A 19,459-nucleotide genomic window follows, 5' to 3' on the forward strand; every position below is an offset into this window, starting at 1 on the left:
TGTTTATTAATTCAAGTAATTTTTTACTTGAATCTCTGGGATTCTCTAGGTAAATCATCATATCATCTGCAAAGAGTGATAACTTAGTTTCTTCTTTGGCTATTCTAATTCCTTGAATATCTTTATCTTGTCTAATTGCTACAGCTAACATTTCTAGTACCATATTGAATAATAGTGGTGATAATGGACAACCTTGTTTCACCCCTGATCTTATTGGGAATGCATCTAGCTTATCCCCATTGCATATAATGCTTGCTGAAGGTTTTAGATAGATACTGCTTATTATTTTATGGAAAGTTCCCTTTATTCCTACATTCTCCAATGTTTTTAGTAGGAATGGATGTTGTATTTTGTCAAAAGCTTTTTCTGCATCTATTGAGATAATCATGTGGTTTTTGTTAGCTTTGTTGTTGATGTGATCGATAATGCTAATAGTTTTCCTAATATTGAACCAGCCCTGTAGTCCTGGTATGAATCCTACCTGATCATAATGTATTAATCTCGTGATAAGATGCTGTATTCGTTTTGCTAAAATCTTATTTAAAATTTTTGCATCTATATTCATTAGAGAAATTGGTCTATAATTTTCTTTCTCTGTTTTGTCTCTTCCTGGTTTGGGTATCAAAACCATATTTGTATCATAGAAAGAATTTGGGAGGACTCCTTCTTCCCCAATTTTCAAGAATAGTGTATGTAGTATTGGAATTAACTGTTCTTTAAATGTTTGATAGAATTCACTTGTGAATCCATCTGGCCCTGGAGATTTTTTCCTAGGGAGTTCATTGATGGCTTGTTCAATTTCTTTTTCTGAGATGGGGTTGTTTAAGTATTCAACTTCCTCTTCTGTTAATCTGGGCAATTTGTATTTTTTAAAATATTCATCCATCTCGTTTAGATTGTCGAATTTATGGGCATAAAGTTGGGCAAAGTAGTTTCTAATTATTGTTTTAATTTCCTCCTCATTGGAGGTGAGTTCACCCCTTTCATTTTTAATGTTAGTAATTTGGTTTTCTTCTTTCTTTTTTTTGATCAGATTAACCAAAGGTTTATCAATTTTATTAGTTTTTTCATAAAACCAACTATTGGTTTTATTTATTAATTCAATAGTTTTCTTTATTTCAATTTTATTAATCCCATAGTTTTTAAATTGTCTCTCTTGGATCTATTTTCCAGGTCAGTTGTTTTTCCAATGAGATGTTTCACATTATCTTCCATTTTTTCATTCTTTTGGTTTTATTTTGGTGATTTCTTGGTCTCTCATAAAGTCATTGGCCTCCATCTGTTCCATTCTAATTTTGAAAGAACTATTTTCTTCAGTGAGCTTTTGAACCTCCTTTTCCATTTGGCTAATTCTGCTTTTGAAAGCATTCTTCTCCTCATTGGCTTTTTGAACCTCTTTTGCCAATTGAGTTAGCCTATTTTTCAAGGTGTTATTTTCTTCAGCATATTTTTGGGTCTCCTTTAGCAAGGTGTGGTCCTGCTTTTCATGCTTTTCTTGCATCTCATTTCTCTTCCCAGTTTTTCCTCCACCTCTCTCACTTGATTTTCAAAATCCTTTTTGAGCTCTTCCATGGCCTGAGCCCATTGGGTGGGCTGGGATACAGAAGCCTTGACTTCTGTGTCTTTCCCTGATGGTAAGCATTGTTCTTCCTCATCAGAAAGGAAGGGAGGAAATACCTGTTCACCAAGAAAGTAACCTTCTGTAGTCTTATTTTTTTTCTCTTTTCTGGGCATTTTCCCAGCCAATGACTTGACTTCTGAGTATTCTCTTCACACCCACTTTGCCTCCAGATCAACCCAGCCAGAGCTTGGGGTCTGAGATTCAAATGCTGCTTCCCAGCCTTAGGTCTTTCGGCGGGGGAGGGGCTGCTGTTCAGTGTGAGATTAAGTTCAGGTGCTCGGGTGGGGGCAGGGCCATCACTCAGGGCTCAGTTCTTTCAGGGGGTTTATGCAGAGACCTTCAACAATGGATCCAGGCTCCTGCCTGCTTGGGGAGCCCCAGTCTGCTCCCGTCTCCGCTGCTGCCTCCCGAGGGGGCCTGAGTTATGGGGGGACCCCACTCTCCTCTCGGCAAGCCAAGAAGTCCCTTTCACCAACCTTTTGGGCCCGTGGGTGGAGGGACCCACGCGACCACTGGGGATTCCATCCCTGAAGCCTGCTCGGATCTGCTCCTCTCGGTGCCACATGGCCAAGGCAAGGCTGGGCTCGGCTCTGGGTCTGCAGTGGACGGACCTTTTGCGAGAGGTTTTCACGGCTCTCTGGAACAGGAATCTCGTCTGCTCCGTTGTTCTGTGGCTTCTGCGGCTCCAGAATTTGTTGGGAGTTCTTTTTTACAGATATTTTATGGGCTGTGGGTTCAGAGCTAGCATATGTGTGTCTTTCTACTCCGCCATCTTGGCTCCACTCCCCTAATTTCAATATTTTTGTGTCTCAGGTAATAGGAAGACCCAAAGAGAGGGAGAAAAAAGTGCAAAAATAAAACCTTATTTCTTTAAAAAAGTTGAAAAAAGTAAGTGCCATGAAAAAGGGCCATCAAGTTCTGTGGACAGAGCATGCCCAGTTGCAGGGTGGGTGATCTAATCTCACCTGCAGGGATACTTTTCAGGTAACTCAGCCATTCAGAGTTCATGGCCTGACTTGAGGTTGTAGCAGGAATGCTGGATCTGCCAGTTTCTGAGGTGTTTCTGAGGATCCAATGTGATTGTCTGTCAAGGTCTTTCCAAGTCAAGTTATTCTGCAGAGCTCTTCAAGCAGTGGCATTTTCAAACATTGTAATTGTGTCTGTTTAACTTGGAAGACTTTTATCTTTACCTGAAGAAGTATCATGTAGATCAGTTTACTTTCTTCCAGTGGAGGGGAGTGTTTATAATTGTGTGTGTGTGTACCTGTGTCTCTGTAAATATGTTTCACTATTTGTGTTTTTGCAGAAGGAATGATTAGACCTTGAATGAAAGAGACTACTGAAAAGCTAAGTATTTCTGTGAAAGAAACACACCAAGAAAACCTCATGAGTGATGGTCCCTGTGACTTCACTAGGAGACAGATCTGTGCTGTATTTCAGAAAGATCACCCTGGAGATAAACTTTATGGTTGTCATCACTGTGGGAAAAACATGAGTCAACAGTCTTCCCTGATTTACTGTCAAAAAATTCATACTGGAGAGAACCCACATGAGTTTCATGAATGTGGTGTACATTTTAGTGAACACTCATCCTTCCTGATTCATCACATTATTGACAGTGAGAGGCAACCTCCTGAATGCAATAGGTGTGGAAAGGTGGGGAGTTGCAGCTGTAGTCTTGCTGTACATCAGAGCATCGAGACTGTAGAGGAACTTTATGAATATGATAAACGTGGAAAGGCATTCCTACAGAGCTCCAGTCTTACTCAACATCAGAAAATCCACAATGGTGAGAAAGCTTATGAATGTAATCCCTGTGGAAATGCATTCAGATTTCAAGGCCATCTTATTCTACATCAGAAAATCCATATGGAGAAACTTTATGAATGTAATCAATGTGGAAAGGCATTCACAAGGGGCTCCACTTTTGCTGCACATCAGAGAATCCACACTGGAGAGAGACTGTGTGAATGTAATAGATGTGGAAAGACTTTCAGATCTAGCTCAGATCTTCCTGCAGATCAGAGAATCCACACTGGACAGAAACCTTATAAATGTAATCAATGTGGAAAGGCTTTTACGGTCAACTACCAACTTACTGTACATCAGAGAATCTACACTGGAGAGAAACCTTATGAATGTAATCAGTGTGGAAAGACTTTCAGGACTCGCTCCAGTCTTGCAGCCCATCAGAGAATCCACACTGGAGAGAAACCTTATGAATGCAATGCATGTGGAAAGGCTTTCAGAGAAAGCTCCAAACTGATCCTGCATCAGAGAATCCACACTGGAGAGAAACCTTATGAATGTAATCAATGTGGAAGAACTTTCAGACAAAACTCCCAGCTTACTTTACACCAGAGAATTCACAGTGGAGAGAAACCTTATGAATGTAATCAATGTGGAAAGGTTTTCAGAGACAGCTCAAATCTTGCTGTACATCAGAGAATCCACAGTGGAGAGAGATCTTGTGAATGTAATCAATGTGGAAAGGCCTTTAGGGAGAACTACCAACTTTTTGTACATCAGAGAATCCACACTGGAGAGAGATCTTATGAATGTAATGAATGTTGAAAGACTTTCAGAGAGAGATCCAAACTTAGTCTACATCTGAGAATCCACACTGGAGAGAAAGCTTATGAATGTAGTCAATGTGGTAAGGCTTTCAGAACTAGACTTCCTAGTTGCTGCACATAATAGAAATCACACTGGAGAGTTGTATAATATAATTGAACCTTTTATATACACTCTCACCTTATTATACAAATCTGATAAAAGCAAATTTGAGGAGACATCATTTCTGGGTAATTATTTAATTATGGCTTGTTTATAATTTATAAAACAATGGTCATTTAGCTATCTCTTACTAACCAAATAGGAATCATGGAGACCTCTCAAAACTTGTATTCCTTTAGCTAAGTGGGAGTTACCTATAGGCGTAAATCAATTCTGATTACTTAAATCTTAATGAGAATGAGTATTATGAGATTTGAACTTATTCTAATGAGGGACTGGGTGGGAGGGGCCTGAATCTTGACTCCGTTTTGGACAAGGGGTCCTATTTCTAGCCAGATCACCATTACTTAGTGCAGTCTAGACCAGAGAGGTCCAATTCCCCTCAGAACTGTTTCACTAAAACGCAATAGGCCAGAATTCACCTATAATAAAATCTCTTTACATTTTGTTCTGATCTAAATTTTCCCAGGTAAATAAGTCTTGCCCAAGATTTCATCTGATCATCAGCCCTGCCCTTGAAAGACTGACTGAATCACCTACACTGGCCAGTTTCTGAATGAGGAGATAGGGAAACAGCTTAGTCCTAATTGAATAATTATTTATGTGGGAAAAACATTCTTTTCTCCCACATCAGAGAATCTGTTCTCGAAGACATATGTAATTAGTGAGTTAAAATGAGAAGTACTATGTAACCATTACTTTAAGGGTAATGAATTAATAATAAGTGTATGCATTTGGCCTGTTGCCTCTCCTTCAACCAAACTTTCAGGTCAACGGTACTGGCGACCAATATGGATTGGAACTGAGGAATGGGATGGACATTTCCTCATCTCACCAAGACCAGGACTCAGGTGCCAGAGGATCTGTTTGTCCTAGAGTCCTGGGCCTTGATGGGGTTGGTGTAAGTCCTCTCCCTTCCAGCTTCCAAAGGACTCCCCTTAGCTTGATTGATGTCTAAAAATTCCCTTTCAAGCTAACTCTGGGGGCGGAGACCAATTCAGATTAATTTGCTCTGTACTAATTGGGTCTCCTCTGAGCATTGATCTAGGAAAATCAGTTAGTTATGGGTCAGTTTTTAAAAAAAGCCACTAAAGTTAGAAATCTGGCTGATAAGACCTCTGCTTCTCATGTCAGGCTGTTATCCACCTGATGATCAGAGGTATTGAAGCACTAGTGTCAATTAACTAAAGATAGCTGTAAATTATGTTGGCCACCACAGGGCTCTTTTGGACGGGTCGAAGTTACTTTATCTTACAATCAAATTATTTTTCAAGGCCAACGGAACCTCTAGCCAGCAGCAGAAATGTTTCATCTTGGGCTTGCTGGCATGGCTCAGGGAGAATAAAAGAGAGAAGCCTCTTCACTTTAGGGCTCGCAGAGCTGCTTCAGCACTAGCCGAGTACTGGCCAAATTCCTTTCTTCTTCAAAGTTCTGCAGTCTGTCCTTCACTCCCTTGGTCCGATTCCCCCTCTGTCCTCCTTCTTACCTCCCCCTTCCCTTGAAGGCCTCTGATCTGGGGAAGATGATGGCACTTAACCGCTCTCTTTTCCCCCTTGTCTTCCCCTACCTGCCTTAGCCCTGAGGAAGGAAACCTCTGTTCAAGCCTCCATTGTCTCCTCCTTCCCGCTCCCTACTTTTCCTTTTAAGGACTCTGGTCTTGAAGAGGACAGTTACAATCCACTTACGAACTATCAAACTTCTAATTGCTCTCTCTCTCGCTCTCTCTCGTTTTTTTGTGTTTTGAGCTCTCGTTGTGTTTGTGGTGTCATCAATTGTCTGTCAGCGTATGTCTCTGTATCCTGTGTGCTGTGAATGAGTCTGTTATCTTTTAAGATTTAAATGCAAGCAGCTGGACATCCAGGGCTGCAGCTGGGAAAAGAAACAAACAAAACTTTAACATTTTTCCTTGTTGTTCTGGTCTGGCCAACCTGGAATTACAATGGAAAGTTAGACCATCTGAGGTAAAATCATTTTAGCAGATTTGTATGTTGTGAGATTAATCATAAAAAAATTTTGGCAACTGATCATTTGAAATTACTGGAAAAAAATACCTCCTAAGATCGTGGTTAGCCCTAGAAATTCACCTTGCTAATTCTGATCACCTAAAATTCCTCACTCTCTCTCAGAGTTAAGGGAGTATTTCAGAACAGGAATTCTTTAGCAACTACAGAAGTTCATGTTAACCCCTCTCATCCCAGATCTAATTATAGAGAGGAAAATGTAGGAGAAGTATAGGGGCAGCAATTGCAATGATTCTAACAGTCCTGTGCCCTTAGGTAACCTTTTAGCCCACGTTTCTAAGTAAAGCTTGGAAATGTCACCAGGTCCTATACACTCTGCCCACCCTGTCCCAGCAGCTGCAAAGTGCCTGAGGCTCAGTAAATTCTGCAGCCTTGGGGGGAAGAGAAAGGTGGACAGATCAGGCCTGTGACAAGCATTCACTAAACTCTTGTCTGCAAAACTCATCGTGGCTGGGACACCAGCTTCTCTGCTCTTGGCAAGCTTCACTTCTCTGTTTCAGTTGCAAAATGTATTTTACGTCTGTTTGACCCGTTTTCTGATTTGTAAAAGTAAAAATCATTATGTTTGTTTTGGGATCAAAATGATAAAATGATGCCAAAATGGTTCACATAATGATTGATATATTATACACTGTATTATTATGTCTCTCTACTGTAATTATTAACTTTGAAGTGGTTTTAATTACTCAAAGTAATAAGATCAATCATTTCTGGAAATGCAAATAATTCTGTCTGAAGTTATTGTTGTGTTCAAACTGTATTTCTAAGATTGTATTTCTGAATTTCTCTTGGATTGTGAAAACTGAGTGACCACTGTAATCCAGATATGGTGTTAGACAAAGCAATTTTTTGTCTGAATTTTGTTGAAACTAAAAAGATGTTGAGAAAATTGCGTAAAACTAGGTATGTTACTTTATCCGTCCTGCTAACCTTGTCTTATAATGTTTTGTAATAGCCATTTAGAAAATCAGATATTTCCACCTTTGCATGTTAAAAAGTTACAGCTAAAACAATTTGACTATTTTCTATGAAGCTGTAGAATTGTTAACTAAATTATTTGGGAGTACTGTTTTACTGCTGAAACCAAAAATTGTTAAGTGATTACTGTGTATGGAAAGGAGGGAATGGAATGAAAACTTTATTTAGATTCTTTCTGCCCATTCAGAACAGTCCTCCCATTCGTGTGGGCAAGACAGTCCTAGGAAAGTAATTGCTAAAAATTCCTAGGAATGTAATTCCTAAACAATGAATATGACTTGCTCAGAAATTGTAATAGATAGAAAGGATTTTTAACAATTGACTTTTACATCAGGACGAATTTTAAGTTTGAGAAGGAAAGATATTAAATAGAATCCCTTATGTGTGTGTGTCCTGGTAAATCTTTATTGCTCATTGTAACTCCATGAGAGTGGAAATAACTGTATCTGGCTCTAAGCTGTGATGAGTGAGACTTGCAGTTTAAGGTAAAAGGTTTTTGGGACCATAACTATTTTTTGTCTTGAGTTTGTATTTGGGTATAGTTGTCTGCATTAATTTCACTCTTATCTGAATTTAAACAGAGTAAAGGATGTTTTATCCTGTCATATTTCGTAAGTCACATGTCCCTGCTTTTTCCTTCTATAGCAAACTTCTATGATCAAAAGCAAGTGACCAGCAAAACACATGAGCCCTTCTGTGTAATCTTACTGGGAAATCGAATATTGTTTTCATCTGAAATTAGAACATGTGCAGAGTTTTATGTAAACTATTTGAGAGCCACCTTAAGATGTTCCCATTGTTTGAAAGGATTTTTAAAAGCAGTAGTGCTTTTCTGTGAGTCAGTCTCTTACTGTTACCCATGTGAGATTCCATTCCAACCCCGTTTTTACTAAAGCATTTTGTGATATCTAGGAATTCTGCAATAAGTGAGAGTTCAGTTTGTTATAATACTTTGGAAATTCATATAACGTAAGGATATTTTGGTAACAACTCAGCTTTAATGAATTCCAATTTTAAAGGTTTATTTTAGCTTAAGGAAAAAAGAAAGGTATATCAATCATTTTAAAAGTTTCCAACTAATTTTCTTTATAAAAGTTTGTCCCTTAGCATCAGAATAAATTTTAAACTGTTTTTAAAGAAGGGGAAATACTTTTAGAAGAAATGTTTTTAAAAAATAATATCTTGTGTGATTTTTTAGAAGGCCTACTAAAATTTCAAAATAATTTACTGTTCAATTAAGCTGTAAAACCGAAGTGATCTTGCTGTTTTGATGTGAATTTGTAGTCATTCTATGGCCTAAGCAAGAGTTAAAATTTGCGTTTGAACTTGTTATATATAAAAGATTTAATTCCTGAAGTATCTCATTCTTCCAGAGTGAGTATAATTAGGGAAGAATAACAACTTGTGAAACAGACATAGTTCCATCAAAGTATTAAGATTAGCCACTAACCTCTTTGCTTTGTTTAAACTGGAAGAGGATTCCAGAACAATTATGTAAGGGGTGCTGACCGCTATGCCATCTGGGATGCCACACTGACGGACATCAGGTAAACTGAGTCCAGAGCAGGGAAGGGTGAACAAGATGGCACTGGAAGGGATGGCCTCACCCCTGGTTTGTGTTTGTTACTATAGTTCTGGCTTGTGTTCATTACTATAGTTTCGGGTGTTTGCGTGTGTTACCATGGTTTGTTGGGCTGATTGGCAGAGACTATATAACCAGAGTGTTTGCTTGAATAAATTGGAGTTGCTTCATGACCTGCTCTCCCACCTCATTCCTTTACTCAGGAGCTCCACAGGAGGACGAGCAGCCTGCTGGCCAGGTATAAGACTTGCTCCTCTCCGGGTGTTATGCCATTACCATAGCAACTTGGCGCCCCAACATGGGGTGGCAGGCAGGGGGAAGGAGCAGGGCTGGAGCCTATGTATAGCCCAGCTGAGGGAGTCAGGTCCCTCAGGAACCCCAGCCGAGTGAGTCAGGCTCCCCAGGAGCCTAGACAGTCAGGATTCACAGAGTCTGGTGTACAGGAGCTATCAGGACAGGGTCAGAAGCGGATACCTGAGTGCAACAGGAGACCGTAGCCTGTCTTCCTCACTGAGTGCCTCCAGAGTGCCTCCGAGAAACAGATGCAGAAGACGCGCGCATCCAGCTTGAGTGAGATGCAGTGTAACTGAGTAAACTTGAGATGGGGCAAAGCTCAGAAAAGTTGAGTAAGGGTCAGTATACTGCAATAATTTATAAAAACATCAGGAAACCTGGAACCACAGTAAGCTTGAATAATATAAGGAAGTTTATAGACACCATCTGTGAAATCTGTCCTTGGGTATCAGAACGACCTATGAGTTTAGACTCTTGGGTTATTGTTGGGGAGCAGTTAACATCTTTTGAGCTCGAAACCCCAAATGAATTGGATCCTCACACATTCTTTTTATATAACATGCTGAAGAATGTGTTCATAGAGGAAGACGGTGGCAAGGCAGTGCAAATGAGAACATTCACCACATCCTCACAGACAACTCCATCAGGGTCAGAAAGTAGCTCAAGAGAAAATAGCCCAGAAAGGCAGCCAGCATCTATATATCCAAATTTACCACTAGAACAAGAGAGATGGCAGAATAGACAGATGGTGCAGGATTTGCAGGGCAGTGTTAAAGAGCTAACTGATAAATTGAGAAACCTACCGAGGAAAGAAAAAAGTCAGTTGGAAAGAGGAACTTAACGACAGTGAGAAAGGAGGAAGCACAGATAGGGAGAAAAAAGGAAGCATGAAATGTGAAAAAAGGGGAACTTCGTCGAAAAATGAGGCAACAGAACCATCCAGAGGCAAGAAATCATCTTTACAGCAAACTTTAGAAAAGTTGAGAGAGGATGGTGATTATACTAGCCTAAGAGAGATTGGCAGAGAATGGATAGATGCATTCCCCGTATTGGAGGATAAAGGAAAGAACGACTCTGTGACAAGGACTCACAGGCCCATACCATCCTCACAGATAAAAGAACTAAAAAAGGCTGTAGTAGATTATGGGATAAATGCTCCTTATGTTCTCATAAAATTGAAAGAATTGGCTAATTATGTGTTTACCCCAAATGACTGGAAACTAAACATGAGAGCCATCTTGACTCCCGGACAATATGTTTGCTTTCTTCAGCTGTTGGCAGAAAAATTAAGAGCCATAGCAATGTCAGTTAACGCAGGCAACACAACAAATGCCCAACGGTATTATGATATGTTATTTGGGGCAGGAGAGTATTCAGAAGATGTTAAGCAAATAGGACATGATCTAGTGCTGTATGAGAGGCTGGCTCAAGGGGTGGAGCAGGCCTTTAAACTTAGGACCCTTCCTGAGAAGGGTCCTAAGAAGGTATCTCTGCAATCACTGAAGCAAGGAAATGCAGAATCTTTTACAGATTTCTGTGCTCGGGTAAATGAGGTTGTCATCAGGATTATGGGTGAAGTACAGGGTACTGCTGTAGTGATAAAAGACATCCTCAGATCAGGAACTAATGCAGACTGTAGGAAGGCGATGCTAGGATTGCCCAAGAACTGTTCCACTGAGGACATGTTAAATAGATGTGAGGAGGTAGGATCTCAGACATACAAAGCAAGAGTACAGGCATCAGCCTTTGCAGGGGCAATGAGAAGTTATCAAGGAGCTGGATCAAAACTGAGATGCTTTAAGTGTGGAAAAATAGGGCATTACAAGAAGGATTGTAGAAACAAAGCAGAGGGGAGGAAGAGATTCCAGAACCAAGGGGACAGAGCACCGTTTAAGAGTAGGCCTCCATACCGTGCCAAAAATGTAAGAAACCAGGACATTGGGCTTCTGAATGTTGGTCATCTTCTACTCCCAAGAGCAGCGCTCAGTATTTAAACATGCAGAAGGGCGTCCCTCCAGCCCAGGAGCAAAGGGGGGCCACCTGGGAGGACACAGAGAGGATCCCACAGGCCACTTTCGACCTCAGGAGGAAGTATCAGACACTCAAATCGGTGCCATATAGTCAAAATTAATTAGAAGCCTAGGAAATTTCCTGATACCTCCCTGCACAACAGTATGGTTACCAATAGAGGGAGTACATATCAAAACAAAGCAAGAGATTATCATTTCTGCACCAGCAAATGCTTACACAGGTTTACAGGCCATAGTACAGCAACCACCAATTGGCACCTTGCAGAAGATCCTGATGTGCAACTCTAACAATGTGGAGGTTGAGGTTGATAGAAGGCAACCGGTAGCACAATGAATACAAATGAATCATAGAATAGAACGAACAATATATTGGACTCAACAAATTGGCAATCAGAGACCGATGCTTACCATATATATAGAAGGAATACCCAAAACAGGCCTTGTTGACACAGGTGCAGACAGAAACATATTCCCCTTGACACAATGGAAATCTCAATGGCCTATAGGAGAGGAACACAGTGTATATGACATAGGAGACTCACAATGGGCCAGGGAGGTGGCCAGACCACTAAGGTGGAACTTTGAGGATAGATCAGGAAAATTTTGGCTCCAAGTATTGGAAGGGCTTCCCATAATACTGTGGGGAAGAGACCTGCTTACACAATTAGGGACGAGATTAGCAACAAATTTCTGAGCAGGTCCATTGATGAGAAGACCGTGAAAATTCCACCACTGAAATTACGATGGATTTCAGATGAGCCCATATGGGTGGATCAATGGACCCTAAAACATGAAAATCTCGTGGCCCTGAAAGACCTAGTACAAGAACAGTTAGAGTTAGGACACATTGAGGAAATCTTTTAGTCCATGGAACTCTCCTGTATTTGTTATAAAAAAGAAATCTGGAAAATATAGAATGCTGACTGATTTGAGAAAGATCAATGACATCATGCAGGCAATGGGTACTTTGCAGCCAGGTTTGCCTTCACCCAATGCAATCCCCAGCAATTATAAACTTTGGGTGATTGACATCAAGGATTGTTTTTTACAGTATTCCTGTCCATCCTGAGGATAGGGAGAGGTCTGCATTCTCTGTACCCTGTGTCAATCTACAGGAGCCATACCATCATTACCAATGGAAGGTACTACCCCAAGGAATGAAAAACAGTCCCACAATTTGTCAGTGGTATGTAGACAAGGCACTACACCCAGTCAGAAAAAGATTTCCCCAGGTGTTAATACTCCATTATATGGATGATATCTTAGGAGCTCATGACAACATTGAGATTTTAGAAATGACATTACATATGATAGAGAGAGAATTCCTCAAGCAGGGCTTAAGAATAGCAGCTGATAAGATACAAAAGGACCTGCCTATACATTATCTAGGACACACTGTATTAGAACATCAAATCCATATTAAACCACCAGTTATAGATGTTTCTAAAATTAAGACTCTCAATCACATGCAAAAGGTGATAGGAGAGCTTCAGTGGATCAGGCCACAATTAGGAATACCTATGGGTGAACTATACCCATTGTATGACATGCTGAAAGGAGTTCCTGATTTAAATTCACCACAAGAATGGACTCCTCAAGCGTTAGAGTATATCTCAAAAATTCAAACAAAAATCATAGAGGCTAGCACCAGGAGATATGAACCGACAGAAAGTATGTATGTCTCCATCCTTTTCACTGTGGAACTTCCCAAGGGGTGCCTACACCAAGAGGGAGGGGTATTAGAGTGGATACACTTGAAGAGAGTGCATAACAGGTCTTGTGTCCCTTACTGTACATTAGTTGCACAAGTGGTATATAAGGCAATACAGAGAGTGAGGAGATTGATAGGAAGAGATCCTGATGCCATCTATTGTAGATACATTAAAGAACAAGTAGAGAGATGCTGTACAGAATACCTAGAATGGCAAGTCATTATTAATCAAAACTTCAAAACAGGGAACATAAATAAGGCTCTAAGCATATACCAGGAAACACCAGGGACATGGGCGGAGAAACACCATGACACTCCAGTAGAAGGAAAGAGTGTATTTACAGATGCCACAAAATTAAACAGAGTAGCTACATATGTATATCAAGATAAATGGTTGCAGGTATATAATACTCCATTCTCCTCCACCCAAAAGAATGAACTATTTGTGGTCTGGAAGTCTTTAGCAATAGATGAGCCTATCAACATCATTACTGACAGTAGATATGTAGCTACACTTATACCAGACTTAGAGACTGCCTGCATATCAACACAATTAGAAATTGGACAGCTGCTAGTGGAAGTTCAAAACACCATAAGAGGATGGATGTTCCCATTTCACATTCTACACATAAGATCACACTCCAATCTACCAGGGCCTCTAGCAGAAGGAAATGAGGTTGTGGATTGAGCAGTGTCAGGAGGTGTATACCTAGAAACTACAGAGGGAGCTCAGCAGGCTCACAAAAAATTTCACATATCAGCAAAATCATTAAGACATTTACATAAGCTTACAAAGAAAGAGGCCCGACGAATTGTGAAGTCATGCACGGCATGCGTTCCTTTCCAGACACCAATGCCATGCAGAGTATACAATCCTAAGGGATCACATCCTAATGACATATGGCAAATGGATGTGACTTACATAGCTTCATTCGGGAGGCTCAAATATGTCCATGTGTCTGTAGACACTTTCTCCGGTTTCATCATAGCTACCCTACACACCAGAGAGGCAGTGAAGGACGTGTATAGTCATATGCTGCAACATTTTGCCGCCCATGGCGTCTCACGACTATTAAAGACAGACAATGGCCCAGCATACACTGCTTCGGCCTTCCAAAAATTCCTCTCAGAATTCAGAATCTCTCATGTGACTGGGATCCCCTACAACCCCACGGGACAAGCCATAGCAGAACATGCGAACCTCACCATAAAACAATTATGTCCAAAAACAAAAAGGGGGAGTTTCAGGACCCAGGTCTATGGCACATGACAAATTAAAATTAGCACTGTGCACAATCAACTTTTTAAAATTCGATGAGCACGGTCTTAGGCCTGCCATGAAATACATGATCAGCTCAGACTGACTTCTAGAACATGATGCCATAATAACTTGGAGCAAGGGTTATGCTTGTATCTTTACAGGAGACAAGGAAATTTGGGTACCAGTGAAAAGACTACAGGTCGTGCATCACGGGGAAGAAATCACAGGGATTCTGCCAGAGAAAGAAGAGGAAACTACAACGCCTGAGCCATGACATTAGTCAGCTGCATCTTACTGCTTCTAACAGTGAGCCAGGCTGAGGACCTGACACTACTTTGTTAATGGTCTTGTCTCACTGTATTTACAACTTATCCAACTAAGAAAATTCCTTTCTCATGGTATAGTTAAACACATATAGAGACCATAAATCTGAGGGACATAGACATCCTGGGATTGTCCTAAAACAGATTTAAGCCTTGTATCAGACAGTCAGAAGTTTTTCTGTCTCCATGATCATGTAACCCCTAGCTTTAAGGGAATAAACAATAGGAATTTAGCCTGTTTGCCTTTTTTAACCAGACTTTCAGGTCATCATTCCTCAACCTGGTGGGCTAGCTACCTGCTCTGAGTGTTGGTTGTTAGGTGAGAGAGGGAGGCAAGCCCCTTCTACAAGGGAGTGGATTTGCCCTCTGATGATTATAAATTCTGGGATGAAGGAAGGAATGTGGGAGGTGAGATGTGGGAAAGAAGAGGTGCTGCCCATCCCAGGTCTCCTGTGTCTATCTTTCTGTTGGTATTTTTCCCAGTAAGTCATCGTTGGCAGCATGTCGAAACATGCTTACATCTGAGATACATCTTTTCATTGCCTTTGGGTCACCTGAAATTGTTTTGAAACTCTAAGAACCTGGTAAAAAAATCATACCAAATTATTTCTTGATAATTAAAACCATATTCAATTTCCTTTCCTTAGACAGAGGTTGGATGACCATGTTCAGGTGATGTTGAGGAAGGGACTTTTATCCTCTTGTGGACTGGAGTCCTTCTCATTTCTGATTCCTTCCAGTGCTGAAATTCTGTAAATACCATGGACTTCAACTAGTCCTTGGAATAAAATAATCATAAATGAAAACCTGCAGACTGCCCAAATACATCCATGGCATCCAAGAAAAGTTTTTTCCTTTAATCTGAGAAATGCTTCCTATTCAAATGGTAAATCCTCCACCTGGAATTGCAGAAAGCCATGGAAAATACTGCACACAATGAGAAGGCATGGAGGAGCTGTGTGGTATTTGTAGAAAGAGGAACAACATCTATCCCATCACTTTGGCTAAATGGAGAAGGGGAAATGTTCTCCTCTTTTCTTCTAGCACTGATCTGGTCCTCATACAGTCTTGAATAGAAAAGAGTGTTTCCTGTCTAGAAAGGGACTCTGTGCTTCAGAAGTCAAGTCCTTGAGGACACAGAGCAGAGCTTCTTCTATCTAGTGCTCTCAAGTTCTACTTAAAAACGAGTCACATTCCCCAGTGACTGGAACTCCAGGCTGAGGAGCTCACCATCCACACAGAATCTGACATATTTATGAAATTGCAACAAAGGGCAGAGGGGGAGCACTAATCTTCCCCCAAAGGGAGGACAGCAGGAGGAGAAGAGTAAGTGTGAGAAAAAGACTAATTCCCTCTCAAAGCAGAGGAATAATCATGAATAAGCAGAGTGGCCAAAGCCCCATTCTTTTCTCTTGAGGACTGCAAGACTTTGAAGAGAGGAGGGTCTGCTTATCTAGAAGGGTCCCAATTGGTGCCTGTCTTGACTCCCAAGAACACACAGGGAATGGAGCTTGGAGTGTAAATAAACAATTATGTCAGCTGGGTTGGGGGCCCTTTGTCCTTGACACATTCAGAGCCTCCGGCACGTAACAGCTTCAGGTTTTCTGGAATATACAGCAACTGAAGAAGACAATTTCAGGGGCCTCTTAGCATCCCCTAACCAGGTATTGTCAAGACACCTGAGAGTGGGGGGTTATCACTTGCCTCAATTTCAAAATTTTCTTAGGAAATGTCTGCCTTAGGAGGTTGGTGAAGCCAGAAAAGTGAAGGTTTGGGCACTTTTAATTATGAATAAATCCTAATATTATATTATATTCTTTCTCTCTTTTTTTACTCTAAGTAGGTACCCTATTGATTCATATTGCAGTTTCCATTCCAATAATCCTCCTGCTCTCCCAGTCATAGACATAAGTAGTGTTTATCCTGTACTTGGCTTTCAAAGTCCTTCAAAAACCAGATGCTTCTTGACTTTCCAATCTGACACTTTGCTCTCTTCTAAGTACCCTATGGTTCCAAAACACTGGCCTTGCTATTCCTCCATCTTTCAGTTCTGGGCCTTTTCCCTGGCTGTCCCCCATGGCTGGAATGTTCTCCCTCTCCCACCTCCATCTCTGCTCCCTGGAGAATTTTGAGCCTGAAAAAAAAAATCTACTTTCTGCAAAAGGATTTTTCTGGTACTCCCCTTCCTCATCATCTACTTTCTGCCTTCATAATTGCCTTGACATCCACTGTATCTACCTTGTAGGTCCCCATCTATCTGTAGCATGTCGTTTCCATTAGAATGTCAACACTTTGAGGGCAGAGACTGTATTTCAGCCTTCCTTTGTATCCCCTGCACATGGCATCTTCCCTGGCTCATGATAAGAGCTGTATAAATGCTTGTGGATGACTCATTGACTGACCATATTTCCTTTCTCCAGGTACCCAGACTGCACTTGTGCAGCTCCTTCTTTTTTCCTATTTAGGTGCAGGACTTTAGGGAAATTCCTAGTAAAACCCATGGTACTTGATGTGGCCCACTCTTCCAGCCTTTGGACAACTTTTTACATACTGCCCCTGTCCTTCTGCATGGAAAACAATTCCCCAAAAGATTTCCCTGCACATTTGATCCATAATTTAAAAACGAATGAGGAGATAAAGGGCAGAAATTACCACGAATGCTTTCAGATCCTTTTCTGAGACAAGATTCTCACTTCCCAGTTTCCTTTCCCCTTGGATGCCCAAATGCCCGTCAGGGCAGGGTCCATGCAGTTTTGCCTTTCCTCACCAAATACTTCTGGATCTCAATGACTTTTCCCTTCTATCCCACCCCAGACTTCCCCAAAGAGCTGGTTTCCCTAAATCATACCAAGGAATAAAAGAATAGCAGGCCTTCCATGTCAGGAAACTCCATACTAAGATGTCAAAAAGATCGTTAATTAGTGGGACATCAGGTCATGGGTTGGAACAAAGTGCAGGATGTCAGCAGCTATCAGATCTTTGCTGGATTCAGGCACTAACCTCTTTCCAGTAGACAATGTTGCCTCTTATGTAAGCCCTCTGGCCTTTTAGAAATATAAAACTGATCAAATCTTTTTAAAAACCTAAGTACAAGTGGGAATACCAGGAGCCCTGATCACTCAAAGGTCCCAAGAGGAGAGACGTCTTCAGGGTATCAAGGTCTCAGGGCCTTCCCCTGAGCTGAGTCAGTCACTTGTACTCCTAAAAGTCCCATCCCCCAGTTGCTTTGCATAAAGAGATCCCCAAGGGGAGGGCCTGCAGACACGGGGACATAAACTGGGGCTGGGGGCAGAGCATCCACAGGGGAGGAGACACTGCACAATGGAGTCCCTGTACCAGCTTCTCTGTGGGCTCCTCATGCTTTTGGTCCCAGGTGAGAACATGGAACAACACAACACGCAGATATGCAGCTTTTCATAAGAAGAGAGAATTCAAAGGAGCTTAGAATCTCTGGCACCATGAGCTAGAAAAGTCCAAGGGGGAATGAGGATTTCTAGGAGGTCAGTGGGGTTTGCAGAGCCAGGCTGTCTGTGGAATAAATATCACAAGAGAAGGAAACTTGGTTCTGTCATATTCCATGTTGGTTAATCTTTAATCCCTGCTTTTAGGTTCCAGAGGAGACATTGTGCTGACCCAGTCTCCAGCCTCAGTGTCTGTGACCCCTGGAGAGAGAGTCACCATCAGCTGCAAGGCCAGTCAGAGTGTCAAACACAGTGATGGGAAGACTTATCTGCAATGGGTCCAACAGAAACCTGGACAGTCTCCTCAGGGACTCATTTACCAGGTTTCCAACCTGCACTCAGGAGTGCCTGCCAGGTTCAGTGGCAGCGGTGCTGAGAAGGATTTCACCCTCACAATCAACGGCGTGGAGGCTGAAGATGGAGCAGTTTATTACTGTGCTCAAACACTTGCTACTCCCCTCCCACAGTGCTACATCCCTGAACAAAAACCTCCCCAGGCCGAGGCTGGCTGGTCAGGGGGGTTCAGCTGTCTCCTCTCCTTCCTATCCTGCAGCAGCTGCAGGGCTGCCTGCTCGGGGGGCAGGGTCTCTGGGGCTTAGGTGAGAAAAGGGACTCAGGGCTCAGGGGAAAGGCCAAGGTCTGGCAGCTCTGGGCCCTGGGGGCTCTTGCTCCTCCTCAGCCAAGAGCAGTACAGTCAAGTAAAGAGCAAACCCCTCCCAGATTGGGTCACCCTACAATGCCCAGGGCCTAAAGCCCTCTCCCATTCAAATTTCATCTGACTCCCCACTGAGTGAGAAGCAAAGAAGAAAGTGAAATCTTTAGCCAGAGATTCTTTCTGTCTTTTATTCCTAGCTCAGAATGCCATAGAAGGTAAGGAGTCATGAATTGAAAAGCTCAAGAAAAACTGGCAGCAGCCAAACAAAACCCGCCAATGGGCCAAGTTTGAATTTCACATCCTGAGTCCATTTTCTCTGACTATGCTTTTAAATCGGATTTTTATCAAAATTTTTGTTCATGTTAGTGCACCCTGGAGAGATCTCTCTAGCATCTACTCTACTGAATCTTTTCCAAGGAGGTCAGTTCCTACAAAGAGGAACAAGAGATTGGTGCCTGGAAGCTGTCCATTCTGCTCTCCTCATAGATAATGGTGCCTGGTCAGAATCTTCCTCATCTTAATAATGTTATTTCAAGAAAACTATATTTTTTTCTTTTTTAAAATCATGCTAACCTCATCATTGCTATCCCTGACTGGGAAAGGAGTGCCCTAAGTTGTGTGTGTGTGTGTGTGTGTGTGTGTGTGTGTGTGTGTGTGTGTGTGTGTGTTTGTGTATCCATTTTGAGTCCCTTCCCACCAGAAGCATATTACCCAAAGACCACACAGACTAATATACCCCCTTTTCCTTGATGATAGAGACTGAAAAATGGAGCAATGGTACAGTTG

General features: G+C 41.6%; 1 protein-coding gene and 1 gene segment (V, D, J or C); both read left to right on the top strand.

Moving 5' to 3' along the window:
• Positions 1-2,713: 2,713 nt before the first annotated feature.
• Positions 2,714-9,111, top strand: LOC140521610 (uncharacterized). The gene has a single exon (XM_072636850.1). The coding sequence runs from the start codon at positions 2,948-2,950 to the stop codon at positions 4,193-4,195; it is 1,248 nt and encodes a 415-aa protein (XP_072492951.1). The 5' UTR covers positions 2,714-2,947; the 3' UTR covers positions 4,196-9,111.
• Positions 9,112-17,846: 8,735 nt separating this feature from the next.
• LOC140520201 (immunoglobulin kappa variable 2D-29-like) lies at positions 17,847-18,617 on the top strand. The segment is given in 2 exon segments: positions 17,847-17,930; positions 18,166-18,617. Coding segments are annotated over 2 exon segments (504 nt in total).
• Positions 18,618-19,459: the final 842 nt, after the last annotated feature.

This window comes from Notamacropus eugenii, chromosome 1, assembly GCF_028372415.1.
Source record: "Notamacropus eugenii isolate mMacEug1 chromosome 1, mMacEug1.pri_v2, whole genome shotgun sequence".
Taxonomy (NCBI): domain Eukaryota; kingdom Metazoa; phylum Chordata; class Mammalia; order Diprotodontia; family Macropodidae; genus Notamacropus; species Notamacropus eugenii.

Coding starts and splice junctions, on each gene's coding strand:
- LOC140521610 (XM_072636850.1), top strand. CDS start 2,948: ATGAAAGAGACTACTGAAAAGCTAAGTATTTCTGTGAAAGAAACACAC.